Source organism: Malania oleifera, chromosome 4 (assembly GCF_029873635.1).
Source record: "Malania oleifera isolate guangnan ecotype guangnan chromosome 4, ASM2987363v1, whole genome shotgun sequence".
Classification (NCBI taxonomy): domain Eukaryota; kingdom Viridiplantae; phylum Streptophyta; class Magnoliopsida; order Santalales; family Ximeniaceae; genus Malania; species Malania oleifera.
In genome coordinates this window covers 105,216,847-105,243,897 of record NC_080420.1, presented here as the reverse complement: position 1 = coordinate 105,243,897, position 27,051 = coordinate 105,216,847, and the positions used below count along the sequence as shown (strand labels likewise).

At 36.1% G+C, this 27,051-nt stretch overlaps 1 protein-coding gene across 1 annotated transcript; it reads left to right on the top strand.

Moving 5' to 3' along the window:
* Positions 1 to 6,025: 6,025 nt before the first annotated feature.
* Positions 6,026 to 23,726, top strand: LOC131154202 (serine/threonine-protein kinase Nek2). The gene is made up of 15 exons (XM_058106810.1): positions 6,026 to 6,371; positions 7,280 to 7,415; positions 7,522 to 7,588; positions 8,065 to 8,130; positions 10,055 to 10,101; positions 10,205 to 10,250; positions 10,368 to 10,448; positions 10,572 to 10,614; positions 10,704 to 10,753; positions 10,840 to 10,921; positions 11,058 to 11,107; positions 16,122 to 16,195; positions 16,523 to 16,574; positions 21,961 to 22,434; positions 22,718 to 23,726. The coding sequence occupies exons 2-15, from the start codon at positions 7,315 to 7,317 to the stop codon at positions 23,375 to 23,377; spliced, it is 1,893 nt and encodes a 630-aa protein (XP_057962793.1). The 5' UTR covers positions 6,026 to 6,371; positions 7,280 to 7,314; the 3' UTR covers positions 23,378 to 23,726.
* Positions 23,727 to 27,051: the final 3,325 nt, after the last annotated feature.

Below are 27,051 nucleotides of genomic sequence, written 5' to 3'. Positions count from 1 at the left end.
TTAATCTTCAATCTTCTAAAGAAATTTTTAAGTAGACTAAAGTTAAACTTCAGTCTTCTGGGTAGACAAAAATTTTGGTATATGATAGCTTCGACTCCCCTTCAGTATTTTAGTCATAACTTTCCTATATAACTCCAAATTATACATTATTGGTATCAACAAAAAATTAAGAGAAAATCCCACAACTTTCATGTTGAACACTTTTTAAAATGAAGAGTTTTTGATAGTGAAAAATGCACATAAATGCGGATATAGAAAAAATAACAGTATTTGGAAAATCTTATTTTTGGTGCTTTTCATTCCAAAAATAATTTTAACTTTTTTGAAATAATTTTTGACCTTGTAAAAATATTTTTCAAGTATTTTAAAAGGTATCTAGGTCCAATACATTAGTCTAATAATTTCATGCATCCATATTAAAATTGTTTGAAGTACTTACATATAGACTTCTTAAGATTTTGATATTCTAAGCACTTAAGTTTTCATGCTTGTCTTTCTTTAGCTCCATCTTGTTTTCAAGCTTCAATATACTTTAAACTTTTAGCAAATTCTCTTTAATATTCATGCTCTCATGATTTTCAAGATTTATTAGATTATCTTTGAATCCATGCTTGAGTATAAGCTTTCAATGATCTTTTTGAGCATTTGACCTTGTATTCACATACTTGAGTCCTCAAATATCATCACTTAACAAAATATGTTAAGTTCTTCTCATTTGTTATCGTCAAAACAAGATTTTAAGTCTTAGAAGACCAACAACATTCATTTAAATAAATAATAACATGACTTTCGAAAAAAATTTAGAAAACAAATTTAGAACTCGAAGTGCCAATAAATAATAAATTTTAAATTTATTCAAAATTTTTAAAACAAAATAGTTGATCATTAAGTGAACAAAAATTAAGAATTATAAAGATTTTAGTAGCAAAATCACATTTACATATCTTTTTACACATTGAAAACACCTCATTGCAAAATAATTTATATGCTAATAATTAAAAAAAAATTGTACTATTGCTGAGTTATAAAGCAAATTAACCAACAATATTTAATAAATCAATATATAACAATTTTAATTTGATAAAATACAAATAATGAAATAAAATTCTTACCTCTTGGGGTTCCAAATGCAACTTCCAAACAACAAATCGAAACCAAAATACTATATTGTAGTAACCGGGAAAAATAAAATTTAAAAAATAAAATAATAATAATAATAATAATAAAATAAAATAAAATAATTAAATTAACAAGTAAAATGAATAGTATGATAAGGAAAATATATATATATATATAAGTAAGTTATTATGATATACATTTAATATATAGGTTAAAGGTATATATATATAAAGTGTGAGAGCTTCTTCAAGAAGCTTTACTTTAATTAATGTTTAGTATGATATTAATATATATATACATAATGGTGTGCAAGTTTCTTCAAGAAGCTTGCTTAGATTTTTTTTTGGAAGGGCTCTCTCTCTCTCTCTCTCTCTCTCTCTCTCTCTTCTCTCTCTCCTATGACTCTCTCTCTCTCCCTCTCTCTCTCTTCGATTCCGGGCTAGTTTTATGCCGGATCGACAAACCGAAGCAATCACGACGCTCCTGGCGAAGTTTTCTACAAGTCTGCTGGAGCGGATTGTTAAGGAAACGAAGTTAGATTTCATCCCAAATCTAAGGTAAGACTTTATACTCAATATTTGGATTTTTGACAGTTGAAGAAAGTGATATACGAGTAAAAATACTGAACTTTAATACTGAAAATTTTCATTTCTAGGGGTGTTGATTGGGAACGTTGGGTATCATTCCTAAGTTGAGGTAAGACTTTTTAAATCGAATTTGACTTAGTGGTAGTTATAGAAAATGTTGTACGTACGAAAATACTAAACTTTAATTCTACGAGTTTTCATTTTCAGGGTGTTGAGTTGAGAACCTTGTGGGTACGAGGAAGATTTTCTTAGGGGCTTTTCAGGAATCAGGTAAGGGGATAAACTAAATTAGTTTTGTTTTGAGAAAATGTATGTATATATATATATATTTAGCATCTGATTTGCGAAAAATGTATATATATTTATATATATGATTTATATTTGGAATATACTATTTAAATGATAATATGTTGAATACGTGGAAAATTTGTTCAGTGTGGCATGAGTATAAAAATGTTGTGAAATACTGTTTTCTAGAAATGTTGATGATATGGATTTTTGTGATGGAAAACCGGCGTATGGGCCGAGATATATATATATATATATATATATGATTTGTCGGCGTACGGGCTGAGCTATGTGATTTGACAGCGTACGGGCTGTGCTATGTGATTTGCCGGCGTATGGGCCGAGTTATGATAAAATGTGAAATACTGGCGTACGAGCTGATGATTTTCATGATATATGTATATGTGAAAAATGATATGAATGATTTGATAATTAATGATATGAGTTATCCATGTATCATGATTTTAGTATATGTATATGATATAAGAACCTGATTGGCTTGGTCTAGGTTAGCACTTGCACGGTACCGTTGCTATGTGTCCATGGTCTTTGTAATCATGATATTTGTGTTAACGCTGCTGTACGGAGTGGTGTGAAATTGGATGGTCGATGTGGTTATTTTCAAGAAGTATGTTGTTATCGCTCCTGGTGTACGGACCAATCTGGGTAGACCCATCGGACCTACAAACTACTGTTTGACTTGACAGTGGTTGGCCAACCATTGTTAGGTCCAGCCTTCGGGCCACACAACCCAGTCATGTGGGGATAATACATGACAACAGCCAGCTAACCTACCAGGATTGTTTTATGTTATTATTATTATGATACGAGATGAGATATGTTATGAAAATGCAGTATGTTGTGCCATGTTTTGATTTATATATAAGTTTTCCCAGATTTGATAAACAGTACTGAATATGTTATGTATGGTATATGTAGAACATAGATTACTTATGTTGCCACACACTGGTATTAGTTTATTTTCCTTACTGAGAGGTGTCTCACCCCTAAATCTTATTAACTTTTCAAGAGCCCCGGATTGGAGAGCGGGAAAAGCCCCGCTGATATAGCACGTTCTATCTGCCCTTTTTGAAGGGTAAGTTTTGTAGGGACAGTTAGATTTTGTGGGAAATGTCCCTAAGTTTTATTTTTGGGATGTATATATGAAAATACAGTGATTGTAGTAACTCTGGTATATTATGGTATATGGTATTGAGATGTACATGTTTGTATATTTTCTGCTGCTAGGGCTTCTGCTTTATGTTCTGATATATCCTTAGTGCCCACGGGCCCAGGTGGATTGTGACCTGCTGAGTTGGAATATGAAATATGTGATATTGATATTATATAAAAAAAAAATATGTGGAAAAATGAGCAGGTCGTGACATATATTATGAATCTACAATAACAAATCTTCAAAGTCAATTCAAATTAATCAAGAACAATCAATGAAAACAAAATAGATTTAGGGTAAGAAATACATACCCCATTTCTCCCCTTTTATAGTTTACTCGAGCTTCCGAACGGTCACCTGCTACACCGAACGGTCACCTGCCACAACGAACAACCACCTGCTAGCCTACTGTTACTGCCGTCCTCCTCCCTACCAGACTCTTTGCGCTCTGCTGTGACTGTGCGTTTGCGAGGGAAGTGAAGGAGAAAGGAGGAGTTGAAGGGTGTCAAGGCAAATCTCACTGGACCAAGCAGCGAGATTTGCCACGCGTCACACACTGATCGACTATTCCATTTCCCAGACAAATCTTGCTGCTTGATCCCATGAGATTTGCCTTGACGCATCTACACCCGATTTGTATGACCTTTTAAATCTCGCTAGATCAAGTGGCGAGATTACGTGAGCGTCATTTTGGGAAATATTTTCCCGAATAATGTATTATTTAATATATTATTTTAAAATAAAGATAAACTAGGAAAAAACTCTTATTTCAGGGGCACAAAATAGTTTCATTTAAGGGGTAGTATTGTCCAAATAAATGGACAGTTAAATTTTTTATCCATAAATTCTTTTAGGGGGTTTCTTGATAATTTCGAAAAACTCAAGGGGTAGGGTATCATTTTTATAAAACTTAATAGATCTTAATGAATTTTACGCTTTAAAAATTAATATAACAGCACATTAATTGTGGATGGAAAGGAAGCTCATGGGGTTGGCTGGCCATGTTGCCTTAAGAATTTTTTTTTAAATGAAATAAAATAAAATAAAATATAGGATATCTATTAACTAAGATTAGAGTTTCTAATTCATACCCTTCCTATTTGTACAAAAATTCAAATTCAACTTCCAATGAAAAATCTCAAAGCATTGAGTTGTTTTCTAGAAAATTTATAAATTCTACATGAATATCTAAAAAGGTTTTATAATTATTGGAACATGATACGCCAATTAAATTTGGAAATCTTAATTTACCTCACATGTATATGAGAGAGAGAGAGAGAGAGAGAGAGAGAGGTGAAAAGTGAAAAATTAATTTTAACTCGGTGAAAATTTCTAATGCATAGAAAAGCAAATAGCATGGTAGGTGTTGGTAAAAGAAAAATGAAAGAGAAAATAGAATACACGTGGCACTCTTGAGTGAATTTAAGTCATACTTTATTAGGTTATCAATTCTAGTCCTGGTCTTCCTCTTGCCTCCTCCCATGCAGCATGAGCAAATGCTAATGTTTCCTCCATACACCTTCTCAAATGCATTCTTATTTTTTATCAATGAAAAGTTTTACCAAAAAATGTCATTAAATTATTATTTTGAACTCAAGTATGAATCCCATAATTTTGTACCAAAATATTATAGTAGAAATCCTTTCCATTCTTTTCAAATTTTTTGAAATTTTATCGATATTTTTATTCTATTCATAATTAAAATTTACATATTCATATTCTTTTAAATTTTTAAAAATATATAAAATAGATAATTTAATACAAAAAAACTAATTTTTGATACTAAAATATTCCGATAAAAGGATTCCAAAATAAATAAAAATTATAAAATTTATTTTTTGATTTTTCTCAAAAAAAAGTTGCAAAATGACAATAAAAATAAAAAAAGTAGTAAGTAAATAAAATAAATAGATTTTCATTATCTGTTTCTTCGCTCTATGCAAAAATGAAAAGTAAAAAAATATAAAACATAAATGATAGCAAATCTACCCTTATGTGTTATATATTTTGACTTTTAATTGCTTACTCAATGGATGCCACCTATGAACATTAATAAATACAAGCGCAATAGGCATGCATTATTGTAAAGAGTGGGTAGTTATTTTTATAAAAAGTTCTAATGAGTAACATAATAGCAAGACACTTGCGAGTGAACGATTGTCGATAGTTGTGGAATTTATTTTAATAGTGTCAAATTATTATATCTTGTTTGATTTTATAAATCCTTTAAGTTAACATTAAGTGATATCCTTTTATAGCTTTTGACAAACTACAAACTACAAAACTCTATTGAAGTTGACTCCAATGATTATATAATTAGTTTATAAATTTAAATGCAAATTGATAAATTAATTAAAATTTAATAATTATGAACGAGTAATACGGTTGTATTTAGATCATGAAATATAATTGAATAGAAATGAAAAAAAAATGTTAAACACAGGTATGATAGCTTGCTAAAAAGAGCATGTAATCATTATAAAGGAAATTAGTGTTTAAAAATTTTTATTAACTCGTAACTTGTAAGATAAAACGGACAATTGTTCTCGATTTCGCTCATATGATGTCTATTAACTCTCCTATCCTATAATAATAATAATAAAAAATATAAAAATAAATAAAATTGGACAAAAAATGAATAGAAAAAAAAAGAAATCAGGAAAATTAATTTGTGATATTTTATTATTTATTTGTGTAGAAAAGGTAATAAGTAATTTTTTTAATTGGTTAGGTTAAATAAGGGAAATGAACAGCATTTTTTTATTGGTAAAAAAGAGAGAGAGAGAGAGAGAAAAGAAGTTCTTAATTAAAAGCTTGTAAAGTTTCCAAATTCACTCAGATGGAAGGTCTCTTTCCCCTGCTCCCAGACACACTCTTCATTTTTCTACACCTCTTTCTCTGCTTTTCATGACCTCAGAGTCTATAGACCCTCTCTCTCTCTCTCTCTCTCTCTCTCTCTCCTCTGGCTTGTCTTATATAAGCTCTACTCTATCTCTCTTCTGAGATTTATCTTCCTCATCTTCTCTCTCTCTCTCTCTCTCTCTCTGTCCGAATGCCAATGGAGGAAGATATGCGGCGTCTCCTTCCATCATGGCTCTTCGTCGTCTTTTCTTTGCGAATGTCGAAGTCGTTGTTCCTGTTGCGTATCCCTTCTCTTCCAGACGTTTCGTGATCTTGCGCTGCCGTGTTTTTGTTACTTTGAGGTATTTTCTGCTCCATTATCGCCTTCTGGAGCCTGCAGTTTTTGATTCTTTTCGGTATATTTGGGTTCGGTGTTCTCTCTCAGTGAAAATGACTTCAATTCGGAAGGCGCATTTGCCGTTTTTGGGTGTCCACGAAGATTTTTGTTATTTTATCTTTTCTATATTTTTGAGCTGATTTTTGATTTCTTATGCCTTTTTGCAATGGTCATCGCATCAATGTGAGTCAGTTTGTGATGTATTTGTGGTTTTTAATTTTTTTTTTTTGATTTAAACGCGTGCTTGTAACTTCGGAGATTTCTGGTCTGTAACCACTTTTCTAGTTAGATATCTTGAGCACTTTCTTCGTCCCTCTCTCTTTCAACTGCTACAGCGATTTTTTTTTTTTTTTTAAATCTTGTTTCAATTCAAATATTGTTGAAATTTTGTCATACTTCTATTTCGTGCGCAAGTTTTTGTATTTTAAGTGATTTTAATTTCTTTGAATCTGTCAATGTATTTACGATGCGACATGCGTTGCTTAATGCAAATTCGTGCATTTTAAACGATTACTTCTAATTCTTTGAATATGTCCAATGCTCTGTTCACTATTTAAATGCTTGTGCTTTAGTTAAAAATTAGTTGTGTTTAGTGGTTTGGATGAACTATTGCGGCTTAGCAGTTGAAAATCTGGCAGCCTTTTGTTTCTTTCTGGGTATTCATGGGTTTCTTTGTCTTACCAATTAATGGAAGTGATATATCTTTATTTAGACTACATTCATTTTGATAGTTTTTCAAGAAGAATTTGTTTGCCTAATGCATGTGCATTTATTGGTAACTTAATTGGTAATGTAGCTCTCTTTTGCAGTCAAATTCCTGCATTTGAGTTTGTTTTGTCATGTTCTTTTCTGGTTATTGTGAATATGTTGTAGGGCTGAACGCTGTAGGCCTATACCCAGCAAGGTACATGACCGGATGCAACATGGAACAATATGAAATACTAGAGCAAGTTGGGAAAGGGGCTTTTGGCTCGGCTCTTCTTGTCAGGCATAAGCATGAAAAGAAAAAGTGAGGATTGACTATCTTTCTCTTTTAATGTTTAATGGTTTGATCTTTATTCTCGAGACATCACAATTGTGATTGCATTTCATTTTTTTCTTATCCAAATACCAAGGTATGTCTTGAAAAAGATTCGTCTTGCCCGGCAGACTGATAGGTGTCGTAGATCTGCACACCAGGAGGTTCGTATTCTTTAGTTTTGTTCCCAAATTTTATTTCTTACACACATGAAGTATTTAGAAAGATGCATTTACACTTCTAATTATTCATATGTTGCATTAATTGTGGTTCTCAACACGCCTAACTTAAAGATTGATGTTCACTTGTTAGATTTTGATAAATTTAAACTCGTGCAGTAGAGTTTCATTATGGGTTTGTAAAAACACATCAACAAAACGTTCATCATAGTGTTAAATAAGCACTTGATATCTCTCACATATAACTAAAGGAAACTCTTTGAGTAATGGTATGGGGTTACAACTGCTACATAATTTTGTGCTGGCAACCATGGTTTGTTGCAGCATAATTTCTTGAAATATTGAATATGGATGTTCATTGTTTCCTATCTTAATCTGGTTATGCTTGAAGTTGAATCTTTTATTGCTGGATATCCAGATTTTGGATTTCCATTGACTTATCCATTTTCTGTTACATATAGATGGAGCTTATTTCCAGAATGCAGAATCCATTTATTGTGGAGTACAAAGATTCATGGGTAGAAAAGGTCAGAAAACAAATGTCTGGCTTCTTTTAGATTGTATTCATTAGGCTATGGCATCCATTCCTTTCTGTGTATTAATCTGCAGTGGCTTCCATTATTTTCATTTTTTATTCCTTTGCTATGAAAAAATGCTCTAATACTCTTCCCTTTGAGTTTAATTTGCATCATTTGACATTAGACACTACAGTGACTACACAGTATGTGCAATATACATGATGCATTCCTTTGAAGTAGTATATTTTTTTGATTCTTTAGGCTTCCAATTATTTTGTCTAAACCTCTGTTGTACCCAAGGGTACCATTCTCTTCTCACATATATATTTTAATTATGAATAGAGCAAGAGGCTGCCGCAATGTAAGTTTTGTACTCTCTCTCTCTCTCTCTCTCTCCACTTTTAGTTTTAATGAATTTTTACTTCATGCATAGAAGCATGGAAACTCCACTGAATCAATAAGAACTGTCATGATATCTTGCCTCTTCTGCTAAAAAAAATGGCCCAAATTCTTACTAATTGCTCACAAGCTGTTGTTCTTTTTGCTTTTGTGGGTTTACTTATCTTAAGTTGAAATAAAAAGCTGTGTTCAAAGGTACACTAGCTGTTTTACAGTTGTTGATTTGTGCTGATTGTCTGCAGTTCAAAGGTTCATGTTAAAATTTTGAATGTATCAGAAGTTCATTGGACGTAAGTCCAGGGAAGTAGAGATCACTAACATGTTACCAACACGGGCACAGCTTTTTATAAGTACCCATGTTATAAAGTTACTTATTTTGTCAAAATGATTCCCAAAAGAAAAGAGTGGTGTGTTTCAAGTATTTATTGAACAACGACAATGGCTGATAAAAAGTAAGGTGTATGGGTTTTGGTAAGTAGATTTTATGGTCAGGTCAATTCGTTCAAACTAGATATCCAACACATATGGGTTCTGATTCTAATTCTGAAAAATCCTTAAATTGGCGCATTCCCCTGGGGCGCGTGCACGTGAGGCCTTAAATGGGTTCATTTTTGTAATGAAATGCATCTATTATTTCCAAAAAGCTCAAGTGTACTTAAGGATTTTTTTTTATTATTTTTTTATTTTTTGTACTGAACCGGATGTAATTGGAATTTACTAATATGATTTAGCAATTCCTGAAATGTCCCATAAAATTCCTGAATATTTTGATTGAATCCTGGTTTATTCACAAAATGCCCCAAATTATCTGTTGTAGTTCTAATATGAGACATGAACTTGTTCCAAACAGACATTCCTTTTGTCTTCTTTTAGATCTATTCTGTTTTTTCCACAGTGAATTCAACTTTATACACCCTTGGTATACAAATATATAGGCAAATGTGTTGCCATAATTTTCCTGTTTCTATGTTTAAATAAATTTCCATTTTTACCCTTAGGATTTTGTAGTGATTGAAATATCTGAATCTTAACCTGGAAAGACTTACTCTGCTCGTCTTTGGGTTGCTTAACTGAATACAATCTTCTAATTTGAAGCAGGAATTTTATAATGTTGGACATGATATTTGTTTGGGTTTAATTGTGTGAGTTTTGAAAGCAATCCAAATAATGGTCTGGATAAGATACTGTTTAGTTGACTTGAGTTACATCTTGAAACATACAGGGGTGTTGGTCACTGAAGATTAGCAGCAGTTTACTGCTAGTATTTAAATACTATAAAAACTGGAAAATGCCAGGTGCGATGATGCAGGCATTTATTGCCTTACATGCCAGGATCACTTTGCCAATAGCATATTTCCCTCATTAGTGTTCCATCAAAGTATAATCCTTTAAAGGGTTGACTGCATGGCCTCATCTAAGATTAGTTTTGGTTTTAATTCTGCTTTTACTTTTGTTATGTAAACCCAGAGTAGTTGCACGTGGCCAGATTTTAGTTGGTTTCCACTTTTGACAATATTGATGTCATTGCTCCCAGGGTTGCTATGTTTGCATTGTCATAGGTTATTGTGAAGGAGGAGACATGTAAGTTTTCTGTCTGAAATTAAGATCTGACCTTAGATTCATCCGCATTAAGATGAATTTGATACCATTTAAGTGATCTTGGCTCTTTTGCCACTTCTTTCAGGGCTGAAGCCATTAAGAAAGCAAAAGGAGTTTATTTCCCTGAAGAGGTCTCTTTTTCTTTTTTCTTTTTTGTTTTTCTACGTCCTTTCTCTCATATATGCATTAACCGGCTATGCCTTTGGGAACCCTATCTTCTGATATTCTACCTGTTGACGTGTTTGCAGAAACTCTGTAAGTGGCTAGTTCAACTCTTAATGGCACTTGACTACCTGCACACAAATCATATTCTTCACCGAGATGTTAAGGTTAGTGGTGTATATTTGTGCATGCTTGCACACTTAACAGAGGTGTTGATTGTCATTCATCTCCCTCTAAAATCTCTGAAGTTATTTTGTGCTCATAATGCTCCATTTCCATCTTGCTTTCAGTGTTCAAATATATTCTTGACAAAAGATCAGGACATACGTCTTGGTAAGTGTTCCATTCTTCTCTTAATTTCTTTGTTTTCTTCAAGTGTATTTTGATTTCCTTAAAGCAAAGGATGGCGATGTTGGGTGCAGGTGATTTTGGACTTGCTAAAATGTTGTCTTCAGATGATCTTGCCTCCTCTGTAAGTAATGCAAGCAATGAATTGGCTATATCTTTCATGTTCCAACTTTTGCATGATTATGCTCAAGTTATGGTATCATAATTCAGGTTGTGGGTACCCCTAGCTACATGTGTCCCGAGCTTCTTGCTGATATCCCTTATGGTTCTAAATCAGATATTTGGTCCTTGGGTAAGCCATATAGGCATGTTCATACATATTCCATGTGTGTACAGGGTGTTCTTGTGTGGATGTGTGATTTCTTAAGTTGATTTATTTGCTACTTGTTGGCTGAATGTGCATTTCATCTTTAATTTTTTCTTTTCAGGATGCTGTATGTATGAAATGACTGCTCATAAGCCTGCATTTAAAGCATTTGTAAGTTTCTGGATAGTATCTTCTGTGTTTCCCTTATTAAGGGCAGTAGGGTATTGTAAATTCTAAAAGTTATGTTCGCAGATGCACAAAGATTCCATTTTTTCCAATTTTTTCCGTGTGGGTATCGAATCTCCATTTAATTAGTAATACCTTGCAGGTGTCCTAGTGTTTTCTAGACCTGGGTTGTGGTTGGTTGCATAGGCACATTTTATGCCTATAGTGTCAAACGTAACTTTTTATTTATTCATTTCCATAAAATTGAGTACAAGATATAGAGATACAAGAAACTATTTTAGGAAGTTATTCTATGTCTGTACATTATTTACGGCTACAATCATGTTTGACCCTTGAATGAAGGAATTCCTAAATCTAAGATTTCCATAGTTGGCTAATTGCGGGACTCACGCCAACACTCCCCCTCAAGTTGGTGTGTAGATATCTCTAACACCAAACTTGTCAAGTGAGTCATTGAAGTTTCTGCTGGAAACTGCCTTGGTAAGAATGTCAGCTAACTGATCTTCAGATTTAACGAAAGGGAACTGAATGATCTTCTCTTCCAGGTTCTATTCGATGAAATGTTGGTCTATCTCCACTTGCTTGGTGCGGTCATGTTGAACTGGGTTGTGAGATATGTCGATGGCAGCTTTGTTATCACAGAATAAATTCATTGCAGAGTCAAGAGGAAAACCGACCTCTGTTAGTAAACCTCTAAGCCAAAGAAGCTCACATAATCCTTTCGCCATGCCTCGGAACTTAGCTTCAGCGCTGGATAATGCTACCACCTTCTGCTTTTTACTCCTCCATGTAACCAAGTTTCCTCCAATAAATGTAAAGTAGCTTGAAGTAGACTTTCTATCCAAGATATTCTCAGTCCAGTCCGCATCCGTGTACCCTTCAATCTTCAGATGAGCATTCTTGGAGAACATTAGTCATCCTAGTGATGACTTTAGATAGCGGAGAATTCGAATTACGGTACCCATATGGTCTTCACTCGGATTAATGCATAAATTGGCTTACCACACTTACGTCGTAAGCAATGTCTGGACGAGTGTGAGATAAGTAAATGAGCTTCCCCACTAGTCTTTGATACCTCACCTTATCGGCTGGCACCTGGTCCGAATATTCTCCAAGCCTATGGTTCTGCACAATCGGCGTATCCACAGGTTTACACTCTAGTAATCCCACTTCCGTTAATAAGTCTAGTACGTATTTCCGCTGAGAGAGGAATATGCCTTTTCTTGACCTCGCCACCTCTATTCCCAGAAAATACTTAAGCCCTCCCAAGTTTTTCATTTCAAATTCAGTAGACAATTGTTCTTGTAGCCTCGAGATCTCATCAGCATCATCCCCTGTAATTATCATATCATCCACATAGACTATTAATGCTATCACCTTGCTTTGTCGGTGTTTCAGGAAGAGAGTATGGTCAGAGTTACTTTGGTGATAGCCATACTTCCTCATAGCTGAACTAAGTCGGCCAAACCGTGCTCACGGTGACTGTTTTAGTCCATACAATGCCCTCTCCAGTTTACAAACAATTTTGTTCCCAGCCGATCCTGTATATCCTGGCGGGATATCCATGTATACCTCCTCGTCAAAGTTGCCATGAAGGAAAGCATTCTTCACGTCGAGTTGATGTAGTAGCCAGTCCAAATTTGCTACAAGAGATAGTAAGACTCTAATGGTATTCAGTTTAGCTACTGGTGAGAAGGTTTCTAAGTAGTCTATGCCATACGTTTGGGTAAAACCCTTCGCCACAAGTTTCGCCTTGTATCGGTCAATTGATCCATCAGCCTTGTACTTTATAGAGAACACCCATTTGCATCCCACTATTTTTTTCCTTACGGTAATGGGACGAACTTCCATGTATTATTTTTCTTTAAGGCTTCTAGTTCTTCTTGCATTGCTTGCGCCCACTCTGGATTCGATAACGCCTCTTCAGCATTACTGGGAATATGGCAGGAGGATAGTGTTTGAGTGAAAGTCTTGAGCGGCCTGGACAAACCTTGAGTAGATACATAATTTGCAATTGGGTATTTGGACTTCCTTCCTTCTTCATCTGGGCTGTATCTGTACGGCGGTTTCGCACGATTGTGTCTAAAAGGCAACATATAACCAGTAAAGGAATCCAAAATATTAGCATGTAAAGGTGCAGCGGGAGTACTTACCTCAGGGACATTCTCAGGAGGAGGAGGGTCTTCGGGTACTGAGGAGTGAGGGGACTGAGTGTACTCTATATTATCCACTTCTTCATTTTCGGCTTCTTCACTTCCAGGTTCTTCGGCTTCATCATTCATCAATTCGACATATTCAATATCTAGTGGTACCTCATGCGGTTCAACCTCTCTATTTCCAGTTCCATGCTCACCTACGAGGGCCATCGACCAATTCGTCTCTTCTACTTGAGTCTCCCCTTGAAGGGAAGAATTGGGTACCAGTGAAGGATTGAAATTCTTGGACTTAAGAAATGTAACGTCCATGGTGATATAGGTTCGGTTGGTAGTGGGGTCATAGCAAAGAAAGCCTTTTTTATGTAAACCATATCCCAAAAATAAGCACCGAACGACACATGGGTCCAGTTTGGTACGTTGATTCTTGTGGAGGTGGACAAAAGCAACACACCCGAAAATTCTAGGAGGAAGCATCAATATTGAGGGAAGGGATATATGAGTAGAGAGGATTTGTAAGGGGGTTTTAAAGTGTAAAATTTTAGATGGCATACGATTGATTAAGTACACTGCAGTAACCACAACATCCCCCCAATGGCAACTCGGCACCATTGCCCCAAGGAGTAGGGCACGGGATGTTTCCAAAATATGCCGATTTTTCCTCTCAGCGACACCATTTTGTTGTGGTGTTTGAGAGCATGAGGTCTCAAGGAGGAGGCCATGTTGTTGGAAATAGGCCTGAAATCTTTGGTTGACGAATTCGCCACCATTATCGGAACAAAGAATTTTTATCTTGGAAGAGAATTGAGTTTGAACCATGGCATGAAATGCTTGAAAAATGGTGAAAACTTCGTCTTTGGTTTTTTAGTTGATAGAGCCATGTCATTCGAGTACAATTACAAAAATCACAAACCAACGGTGACCAGAGGAAGTAGGTATCGGGGATGGTCCCCACATCAGAGTGTATCAATGCAAACGGAATATTAGTTTTATTCAAGCTAACTAGATAAGAAACTCGTTGGCTTTTAGCCTTGATACATGTATCACATTTAAAGTCCACATTCTGCACATGGGAAAATAAAGATGAGAGTAGATGCCGGAGATAGCCGAATGATGGGTGCCCCAAGCGCTTATGCCATAGCCAAATCTGTCGTTCATGGCGACTAGTTTGATGGTGCGTGTGATTTGCTGCCTGGACTGAAGTCATCAAGGTAGTACAATCCCCCCCTCTTAGTACCATGCCCAACAATCTCCTTGCTGAGAACATCCTGAAGAAGACAAAAAGTAGAGTATATCAGCACAACACAATTAAGCTCTTCAGTAACTTGACTCACAGACATCAATTTGTTGGAGAGAGATGGAACAAGAAGTGTGTGAGTTAGAGAGAGAGAGGGAGACAGGGGCACGGTTCCAGCCTCTGTGACTGGGTAAGTGGCCCCATTGGCGTTGGCAATGCAAGTCCTCTGTGGGTGAGTTGTGTTGGAGAAGTCATTTGGATCAAATGTCATATGATCCGTTGCTCTGGAGTCGATAATCCAGGCACCATCATTCCGAGTAGTAGAGCTGCAAAAAACTTGACCACAATTACCTTGATCTGGGGTTGAGGTAGAGGTTTGGACCCTTGACAAAACCTCCGTCATTTTTTATGTTAGATTATCTAGGATTTTTTCGGTGGAGTCGGCCATGAAGGCCGAGCAAAATCTTGACCCCTGCCTGATAAAAAAACACGGAACCCAAGATCATGCTCTGATACCATGTCAAACGTAACTTTTTATTTATTCATTTCCATAAAATTGAGTACAAGATATAGAGATACAGGAAACTATTTTAGGAAGCTATTCTATGTCTGTACAATATTTATGGCTACAATCATGTTTGACCCTTGAATGAAGGAATTCCTAAAACTAAGATTTCCATAGCTGGCTAATTGCGGGACTCACGCCAACATATAGTGTTATAGTAGGATATACAATGCGTTTTGTACTCTCAGTTTAGTGGTCATGGATAAGAAAATCATGCAGGTCGAGAAAGTAAGAAACAAGGATATTGAATTTTCTGTGGAACTCGCAAAAAAATAATAAAATTTCACAGGCCCAAATTATTTATTATCCTGTCTTTTTAATCATTATATTCTGTTTTTAATAGTCCATGTCTGCATGATAGAACATTGGAAGGTATTGATGGAGAGTGAAATTACACACACATGCACAAATGCTCTTCAATGTGACTACCGTATGAATGATAGCACCGACTCTCCACTTGAGCTTCAATTTGATACATAGTTGTTGCCTGCGTTTATTATGTTGCATTTAAAATTGCTGTATTCCCTGCAATGGGTGTTATTCATCATGTGTTTATCTCTCACGCGCTATTGGGCTGCATGTTGGGGTAGTGTTAAAATCTTGATATACATTGTTGGCCCACAACCTAACAGCTTAAGCTTTTAGGGAAAGTGGTTGTTTGTCATGGAATCAAAGTTGGTTACTAGGAGGTCTTGGGTTCTAGTCTTGTTGAACATGTTTGTTGTGTGGTGTTTAAGAATTATTATGCTCCCTATAATGGGTGTTATTTATTGATTGTTTATATCAAATTATTACATTCCCTGGAATGAGTGTTATTATCGATTGTTTATATCTTCACGTGCTGTCGGGCTGGCTGGCTGCACGTGCGGGGGAGTGTTAAAGTTTGATATACATTGTTGGCCCATAATATATGAGCTTTAACAGTATGATGAGCAGTAATAGGCACTCTGCTTTCTTTCATGATCATTTTAGTTTGCTACTCGATCTTTGATCACGCTTCAATCAAGTTGGAGATTCTTATTTTACTTGCTGTTGTTTGAGCAGGATATGCAAGCACTGATTAACAAAATAAACAAGTCAATTGTGGCTCCACTTCCAACCAAATACTCTGCTGCATTGTGAGTCCTTGTCCTTCTATCACGTAATTGATGTAATTGCTTGTTCCAGTTGCAAAATCTTAATTTATTATGCTAGGAATTGAATATTCTACTTTGGGTAAGTTCTATTAAATTTAATTGATATATGGCTCCAAATCTTGATGGCAAGAGGATGTGAGATGAGTGGTAACTGGATTGTGAATATTTAAATTAGTAACCTATGTTCCCCCCCCCCCCCACCCAACCCAAACCCAATATTTCATATACAATAAGCATTTTTTGTTTTTCTTTAACTGGCTTTTAGTTGGTGAATATTGCAAATCTAACTTCTTTTTTTCCCTATTTCAGTCGTGGTCTTGTTAAAAGCATGCTGCGGAAAAACCCTGAGCTTCGCCCATGTGTATGTTGCATTCTTATCTAATTTACTTTTGATATGAACATATGAAGAAGCCCTCATCCAAGTATAGGATGATTTGAATTTTTTTTTTTTTTGAAACCATGGTGCCCGAGGCCCTTTGGACACTTGACTCTGCAACTGTTTTTCAAATATGTACTGTAGACAAGCTGACAACTTATTGCTTCTCAGAGTGTGGCATGTTTACAGGGTTCCGCCTGTCCCTCTATGAAGTGGCAAAATCTCATTACATTGCGTGATTGGCATTGAATGTGATTGCATTAGACACAGAAAATTTCATTAATGTGTTTGCCATTAGGTTATAGGGTCCATCATGTGATGGGTCTTTGGTTAAATATATACATGGTCTTGTTTTATTCCAAAATGGTTCACCAAATGTGCTTCTATCACAGAAATGTGCTTTTGTCACAGAAATGATACTGATATGTAAGATAATTCATCCGAACCAATTGGGAGTAGAATTTCTCCCAGGCAAGATTTTTTCTATTACATTTTTGAGGACTCTGAGAGGTTTACATATACATACATTACACACATGCACACACACCAGCTTTCCCTGAGCGCTGCGCATAGAAAATTTGCATGCATGCTCCAATTATGGATGGACATGTATGCTGCATCTTGTCTTCAGTGCAAAAGCCATCTCCAGCTGCACTGATTCCCAAAATCCAAAATCAACCGGAAGAAACAAAATCCAAATCAACCAGAACTTTCTTCTCAACTGAAACCATGCCCACTCCATTAATGTTGAGCCCATGCCTGAAGTCATTCCGCCACTGCCTGCAATGCTACCGTCTGCCTCTGCCTCCACCCACCACCCACCACCCACCAACCAGAACATTGGCCAGAACCAGTGAAGTCCATGCCAAAGCTTCCACCCTCATCAACGCCAAAAATGATCTGTCTGTTGTAGATTGATGGAAAATATGGAGTTAGGAGCCCTTGCTGTGATGCTGTCACTGGAAATTATGGAGGTTTATTTTGGGTGTGGATTAATGTAAATTAATAGTCGGAAACTATGAGATAAGGGTCTCATTTTTTGCTGAAAATGATGGAAATGTATTGTGGGTGTAGGTTGTAGATTGATTGGAAAAGATGGAGTTTAAGGTCTTGCTGCTTACTGGAAATGATGGGAAAGGTGGATTTTGGCCGTGGGTTGTCTATAAATTGGTCAGAAAATATGGACTTTAGGGGTCTAACTATTCGCCGGAAATGATGGAAGGTAGATTTTAGGGGTGGATGTCCACGTTGATGGGAGATGGGCTTTGTGGGAAAAAAAAGAAGCAGAGAATTCATGTGAGGGTTGGAGGTTGAAACCTGCCGATTGGAACACACAGGCTTGTATATATATATATATGGTTTTAGATTTTTTTTTTTTTTGATAATGGATGGCTGATAATGACTAGGCCAGGATTGAAGGATCATAGTAATGGCCCAGGCTTCAGCTCAAATAGGGCAGGAAGAAGAAATCCCCAGCAGGAGAAAAACTGCAAGATAGGTCAACTACTCCTCTATACAGGTTTATTGAAATTCCATGCAGTTGGAAGTCCCAAATTGAAAGTGGTATGAAAAACTACTGTTAGTATCTGGTCAGTCAAAAATTCACAAGTAATGAATTGAGCTTTTAGCTTGGTGAAAAGCTGTTGTGCAGGTCCTATCCATTAGCATTCAGGGAGTGATAAAAAGTATTGGAGCTGACTTGTTAGAAAACTACTATTACCCACAGGGAGCACAGTAACCATGGCGCTTATTATCTTATAGAAACAAGACCGTAGTGATTCGTACTACTGGGAATGTTTCGCTAACCGGCAGGCAATAGAGTCTGCCGATAGGCACAAGCAAGCGTAGCAAATCACATAGATAAGCCCCTTCCTACCAGCATGCCGATAGATAGGGCGAGCAAAGGGGATGGATGTCTGAGTGGTTGAAAGAGTCGGTCTTGAAAACTGAAGTATTGATAGGAATACTGGGGATTCGAATCCCTCTCCATCCGCGAGGTCATAAGCAAGTAGGGCATGGGTTGGCAGAAGTTATGGGCTTTGACGTCCCCGTACTATAGAGAAGTTGCTAGTATCCGGTGGGCAAATATTAGTAGGGGTAATCTATCGCCTTGAGATCCCGTTGGCGATGGATGGATACAGAGGACTGGGGATTGGGGCAAAGATTAGGACCCTAGCTAGTCATGCAGTAGAGAAATTAGATCAAAGACAGAAATTTAATGTAGTCGGGATTTTTATGACTTTATGTAATTTAATTAATTAATTAATTTTTTTGTGTGATACCATTTTAGTAGGTTCCCAAGGCCTTAGTTCTGTTGCAAGGTGGGATGCCTTGGGGCTTAGGCCCTGGGTTGGAGGTCTTATTGTATGAAAAAAAAAAAATTGGTTGATTCTAGGATTTTATCTGTTAGGAAACTAGTGTCCTAGTATTATTTGGTTTCCTAATTTTTATTTCTTTGTTTCCTGAGCATATTAGGTCTTTAAAGAGTATGTTGTGTAAGGAATCAGTAGATTTGATTTGGAACTGAATTAGAATTTTAGGGTTAAGCCCTGTTTATGTCTCTATCCCCCTTGTTTCTCTTCCCTATTTTGTGATCTCTCTATCTTCCCTTCCCCGGACCCTGCATACATGGGAGCTTTGTGCATTGGGCTGCCCCTTTTTATCCCCTTTTCCGTCCTGCATCACTGAGCTGCAGTTGAAGAGGGGAGGGAAAAATATGACTTGAAATAAAACGTTAGAGTGGTGTCTAGTGGGAGAACAAAATAACTGCAAATATAGGGTGTTGGAGTGTAATTCTAGAATTTTCAAGGGGTGGTCTAGTGGCAGTTATGTTGTTTCAAACGTCAGTGATATTGATGATAACGGATTCTATTTGTGTGGTGTATGTGCTTAATTGCCTTGGACAATAAGAAAGAATAAGCAAAGCTTTGCTCATGGAAGCAATTGCTTTGTTTTTGTTCAATTTTCTAGCAATATCATTCCATTTGTTTAGTACTATGGAAATGTCTAATTATATTTCTGTTGTTCTTATTATTATTTTTTTCTCCATTCAAATGTAATTGGTGATGCTTAAGTAATTGGTTTTCTGTCTCTTGGTGCATGTGGCAGCGCATGCATAAATTTGGTATTAAACTTTCCAGAAATGGGGGTTGAGTCTGCCTACCATTCACCTTCCTAGATCCTACAATAGGGAGCCTTATGCACTAGACCAATCTTCACTCCCCTGGCTGGCGACTTTAAAAAAAAAAAAACTGATATAAAAAGTCTTATTTGTTAACAGTATTATCCAATAGATCAAAAAAATTTTCCATGTATTGCCATCCATGTCATCACCTCTACCATAGAAAATGTGATCCCATTAGTAATGCTGGCACCAATGAAGAAGATGATGGATTTGGCTGAGAAGGTAGCAATGAAGGGTGTGGTAGCGTTTGGCTGAGAAGGTGTTGGTTGCATTAATTCAGATTTTCTGGAGAAACATTTGTAAATATGGTCAAGAACAGAAATGATGTAAAATCGTTGTATGTCAGGAAATATTGTGAACACTAGTGAACATAAAATACAACTTAGATGCAAGTGTAAGCCTAGTATATTTGATGAAATGAGTGTATTGCAATCACTATACCAAAGTGCATTGTAAGGCAAGTGTGCTTTCTATTCCAAATTGCATTGTAAGGCAAGTGTGTGATGAAAGCACTAATGCTGTAAGATATAGGAACAGTGGCAGGTTTAGGCACTCTGGTCGGGTCAAACCTTCTTGGTTTGGAAAGTTGTGTCAACTGGACAATCTGATGATGAATTTTTTTATAAATATTTTAATTTGTCTAATAGTATTTTATATCAGTAAAATTATTTTAAAAGATGATGGATTGGAGAATGTATGAACTTAACTTTGGTACCAACTCATTTGTCTGCATAGCTGGGTTTGAGTTGATCCTGTATTCTTGGGCCTGTGGCTGGTTTTCATAAGTTTGACCTGTTTAGAAGAGTTGAAATTTTTTGTTAAGTTTTGAGGTGTTGATGGAACCCAGTGTTTTGAAATTCCCTCTCCTCGTGTTTGAGAGCTTAGAGTTTGGACCTTAGATTTAGATTTGTATTGATTTGAACAAAACATGGTATGAAACTGTGTTAAGTTTCATCCAAATCCACACAAATCCTAATCCAAGACTTGAAATCCGTGCTCCCAACACCCAACCTCTTTGTTTTATTTTTAGGGTAAACAGGAACATTTGGACATTTTGGCAGACTTTGAAATGTGAACTCAATGTGGTGGTAGAAATGGTATTTTGGTGATGGTGACAGCTATACAGGCGTTAGGAAGTTACTGAAAAACTGAAAACTGGATCGAAACCAAACCATTCTATGTTCCATTTTGGTTTTTTGGTTTTTTAATTTATTAAAAATCAGTTTTTGGGTTGAAATCTTGGGTTTCAAATGAAAGCTGAACCAATAAACCAATAAACCAAAAAATATTTAATAATACTAAATTATTATTTTTTATTTAGGTTTATTCAATTAAGTATTCATCATTTTTGCTTATAATTATTATTATTTGTACAATGGTTGTTGTTGTTGTTATTATTACTGTTAATTGTTCAATTGTGATTTGTGAGAGAAAAATGAAGGGGATAGAGGGTATGAATAAAGGAAGGGAAACATCCACCCATCTTGATGCAGGACAAAGGGAGGGGAATTCTCCTCGCAAGGGGTGGGAGGGATTGGTTGTTCCTATAAAAGTGTTTCACCCTGTTTTCCCACCTTATTCTTGAGCTCTTGGTCTTGATCTCAAGAATAAAGCAAAAAACTTACTCTAGTCATACCTCATAATTTTGCTGACCACCATTGCCACCATGGCCGCCATTGCTGCAATGCAGTCTCTAGTGATCACCATCACCACCAACATTTCTATCACTATCACACTCTGCTGCCTCCACTATAGACATACCCTTTTTAAGGCTGCCTTCAGCTAAAAGAACTTACCCTATGTTTGGGTGTGGCCTTAGATTGGGGTTTGTGTGAATTTGGACAAAATACAGTACAATATTATATTGAATTTTTTCCAAGTCCATACAAATTCAAATCCAAGGACTGAAATCTATGCTCCCAAACACAGTATTTGCCACCATTATAGCAGCTTCCCACTATTTATAATAAAAAAAAAATCTGTACATAAAGGCGTAGAGTAGACTATTATATTCTTTAACCTAAATATACTTCTTAAACACTTATATGTGGCATCCTTTGGTTAATGATTGGCAATTGCATCGGTATTAGGGATAACTAGTGTTGTTATGTTTAGTGTACACATGTACATATGCATTTGTATTCATTCATGCATTTTATTTTTATTAATTGTGCGTTCTTGTGACAGGAAGCAGAGCTGCTCAGGCACCCACATCTTCAGCCGTACGTTCTTAAGATTCATCTAAAATCTAGTAGCCCTATGCGTGATATTTTACCAGTTAACTGGTCTGAATCCAATTACACAAGGGTAACAAGATTTGCAGAGCCAGAGGATATTGCTTTTACTGCATACAGGGAATCACGTCAATCATTCAGCAATGATCGAGTTCTGAATCCAAGTGTATCTGAAGCTGAGCATGACTCTATGTGTTCTACTGATGCAATGCAAATTATGCCCTGTTTCTTGGATAAAAAACTAGCAAAAATGTCTATTGGAAGCATTCATGAAAAGACTCCCTCTGTTAAAAAAATTGCTTCAAAAATTTCGAAAGTTCGCACCCCTTCGAAAACTTCAAATATTGCTAAGACTCCGAAAATGAGCCCCAAAAAAGCGTCAACCACTCCTAGGAGATGGACAGAGCCATCAAAGAATTACAAAATGGTAAGATTGTGAGGGGCATATGCAGGAGTGCGTGTGCTCTCTGTATATATGCATGTTCAATTAAATATTCTGTTTTTCTTCTATAATTATCTTCTTGTTGTAGTATTCCTTGTCCTGAAGATAAGACTCGCACTCATGATGCTAATAATCTAATACTAGAAGGAACTTTGCACAATTGACAAGAGTCTTCCTAAATCAATTTGAGTATTCCATATCTAGAAGCTTATGTAGCAGACAGTTTCAAGGTTCCAGCCATACTTTTCTTTCATTTCTGTGGTTTCAGGTTCCAGCTTCACGAAGTCCAGCAAAAAAAGTTTCCCCTCAAACTCGTAGAGCCTCTTTGCCATTGCCAACAAGAGCTGCAATTCAGGAGTCCTTTCATAAGCCCCAAAGTGTTCTACTTCACCGCATGAAATCCCCAGATGTTTCTGTCAATACCCCTCGAATTGACAGGATAGCTGAATTTCCATTAGCTTCATATGAAGATGCATTTTTTCCTCCTCATAGGACATCGTCAAACTCTGCTCAAGTCTCTTCTACTTCACTACGAGGTGACTATTCAATAATGAAGGACAAATGCACAGTTCAGGTTTGTGATAGGACCTGTGCCAATGCTTGGCAGCGAATTTGTGGTGCTGAGTTTCAAGTGGGTGAAGATGATGGAAGGGATTGCTTTGATCAAGATGCAATGGCAGGGGCCTCTTCAGATTCCCAGCACCAACGATTCAACACCTCATCTTACAAGCAGCGGGCTGACGCTTTGGAAGGGCTGCTTGAATTTAGTGCAAGGTTGCTGCAAGATGCGCGGTTTGAGGAGCTAGGGGTGTTATTGAAGCCTTTTGGGCCTGGGAAGGTTTCGCCCCGGGAAACTGCCATATGGCTGACCAAGAGCTTCAAAGAGAACACAGCGAAACAGGAAGAACAAATACCGATGAATGTTTGATACGCACTGTAATTGTTTCTGTAACAATTCCTATAGAGTTGAGGTTTTTGTTGAGTAAAAAGGAGCTAGGTGGAGGCTGATGCTTAGGTTGTAATTAGATCTTCATGCCTCTTTTAACAGTTGTCTCTCTCTTGTATCAATTTTTATCATTTTTCATCTCAGATGGGATTTTGTTTTGTATTCAAAAGTACAGAACATGAGCTAGAGAAGTGCCAATTTCAGATGAATTTTAGGTGCCGAATCAGACTCTTAGCAGGTTATATAATTAGAAATAGGCCATCCGTTAGACACATTTGTATTCTTTAAGTTTTCCCTTCTAATTTTATTCCCCACATGTTATTGGTCGCCATGTTGAACTTCACCTGTCACCATTCCCTTCAATATTATTACTTGCTATTATACATATTAGTTGTTATCTGTGTATTATTATCAGGGTTTAGTTGAAGTGTGTCATCTCTTTAAGTTCAGCTTTATTTGAGTTGATCAATAAGATTTTTTAGTTTGAACAAGTTAGAGAGAGGTTAGTCAAGAATAGTCATTTTTATTTGTTAATTGGAAAATGATGAAGGACGCGGACCCTGATGATGGTCATATTAGCCAATCTCTTCCTCACACGCACACAAGCCCTCCTTCCATCTCTCCTCTCATGTTTTAGCTTGCCGCCACTACAAACACACAATAATGCTACATAAGAACCACACAGGGCGAAGAACACAAATCTAAAAATAAAAGAAAATAAGAACAAAGCGTAAGAAAAAAGCAAGACGGATCATTGGAATTGAAACATAAAACAGTATGAGGTGAGAAAAGTTAAAGAAAAAATATAAGGTGAGAGAGGCCATACCTAAAATTTCCTCTCTTGCAAGGTAGGAGCTCTCTTGCTGTAGGATAGAGGATCAAACGTGAATGCTCTAGATCTCTCCTCTTTGATTAAATAAATAAAAACCATTGACTTTTTTCCTTTTTGCTAGACACACATTTCGTGCACAATCTCTTATTTGTCTCCCTTCTTAAAAGATACCAATTATTGCAAAAATCCATCAAAATTTCATAATTTAACTTTCATACGAGATGTTGAAATTGGAATAAAAATTGAAGACTAACCTGTGATTGAGAGCATGACGTTCAAATATTGGGTTTGAATTTATGTGAATTAAATAATTATATATATATACACATTAAGAGAGAGAAAGAGAGAGAGAGAGAGTGCTCCTTTCAAATTTACACATTCAAATTTGAGACCTAAAATCTAAACTTCCAAACATAACCTTGTAATGAGACAAAAATATAGGTTTGGATTTTATCAAAAACATGTTGTTAAGGATTCACAATTTCTAAGGATTTTCAAAGATTAGATACTCAAGTTCTTGAATTGTAAGTGATACAGTGATTAGCAGAAATTTTATATATACTAGTTTATTATCTAGCTTTTACAGAATAAGAGTTTTCAATGCGTGTGTGACCTGAGCAGATATTTCTTTGATATAGAACTTATATAGCTTTTTACAGCATATCATACTATACAGTATTTATAGATAAAGATTGATGTATATTACAGTATATCTCACAAAAGTTTATTATAGATATTTATCCAGATCAGTATACATATACAGAAGTTTATTCAGATTAGTATATTACAGTTTATTCAGAATCTGTACGTTACATTTTTTATACAAATCAATTTATACAGTATTTACAGTATGTCATGTCTGCCTAAATGCCATAACACTCAGAGTATATAGACAGATTATACAGACATAGTATACAGACAGATTATACAAAATAACATCAAGATGCTATAGTTATTCAGATATTACAATATTTACAGTACAGAATCATGGTATTATCGTTATTTTGGAAACATTATGAAAACAGTAAAAGAGTATATATGTATATATACAGTATCAGATCCTTGTGAAAAGATTACAGACATATATAGATACAGAATACAGAGCACGGTACCATTGTTAATACAGATAGAGTGAAACCACATATCTCAGATAGTGTGTGGGTACCGTCAAATTGTGCTCGGAAAGGATGCAACTCCCCAGTTCGCTGGGTTGAAGGAGCCAGTTTGATGAGGTAGTAGCCAGTATCAAGCCTAGGAGTGGATGCAGTTTGGCCGGGCTGAGGTAGAGTAGAGTATGGTGACTTACTTAGAGGGCCGACCAGGTTAAGTCCCGCCTACAGGCCGCACAACCCTGTCATGAGGGGTCAAATCATGACATACAGAGTTCTAGGGATACAACACATTTATGTATATGTATGCAGTTTTACATTATTTGATAAATATAGTATGATATTAGTAGTATGAAAAGTAAAAAATTCAGATGATACAGTTATGTTTTAAATTGCGAAAAATGCAAGATATGCTTTACAGATTTATCCTTTATTACAGCTCAGATGTTATTTAAAGTATATGTAACTTAGTTGTTACACGCTAGTAATAGCATATTTCCACTTACTAAGCGTCGACTCACCCTATTATTCTAACATTTTTCAGGTGAGCTAGTTAAGCGAGCATATCAGGCTCGCAGATAGAGATTTCTTGGTTACCCTAGTTACAGGGTAAGATGGTGTAGAGTTTTGTATTTTTAAGATAGATTTTACTGGGGAGAGATGTATTTTATGACTATGTGATGGAAATACTGAGTTTGAAGTACTTCTTCACCCATAAAGAACTGAATATGAGGCAGAGAAGATGGTGAGAGCTTATTAAAGATTATGATTGTACTATCAGTGTAATGTCCCCCTTAACTTATCACATAATAAACATAAATAATAATAATATCAACCCAAACCCATGGGTAGCGGGGATAGCCTTACATAAACAATGGAAACCTAAGCAGTAGTAAAAATAAGTTTCATCCATCAAACCATTATTTACATAATACCAGAGTTTATTACATCACCAAAATACTGTATTTATATACGACCTTCAAAATATCAAAATAACTCTAGGATTATACAACAAAAATTTACTGATCCTAGTACAAAACTTACCCTCCCAAAGGGGTAGCTCGACAAACTGAACAGCGGCCACGACCCGCCGGTCTCTCAGGGGCTCCTGAAAAATATATTAAGTTCAGGGTGTGAGACACTTCGCAGTAAGGGAAAATAAACTAAATACAGTTGTGTGGCAATATGAACATTTAAGGCAGTTATACATATACTGTACATTTCATATCTCTATAAACATTCATCATATCGTACTAAATAATCATATATTTCCATATTTGCTAATAAATCATATCGTACATAAAACATATGTTATAACTGATAATACTGAAACATACTCAGGATGAATAGCTAGTTGATGTCATGTATTACCCCCCATGACGGGTTGTGCAGCCCGAAGGCTGGACCCGACAATGGCTGGCCAACCACTGCCGAGTCAAAAATGTCTGTAAGTGCGATGGGCCCGCCGTACCCTGGTTCGGATTTCCAGGTGGACGTGTACAACTCTACACTGAAAGCCACATCGACTATCCATCTCCCACCCCCTCGTGGGGTGGTTAGCACAAGTATGAACATAGATATCTGATCTATATAGCTACGATACCGAGCTCCTGAACTGAACTAAGCTAACATCCGGGTTCTGATAACATATAATACATGATATTATAGCATCTTTCATAATTTCATAAATACGGCATCGCGCCGAACATTTCATA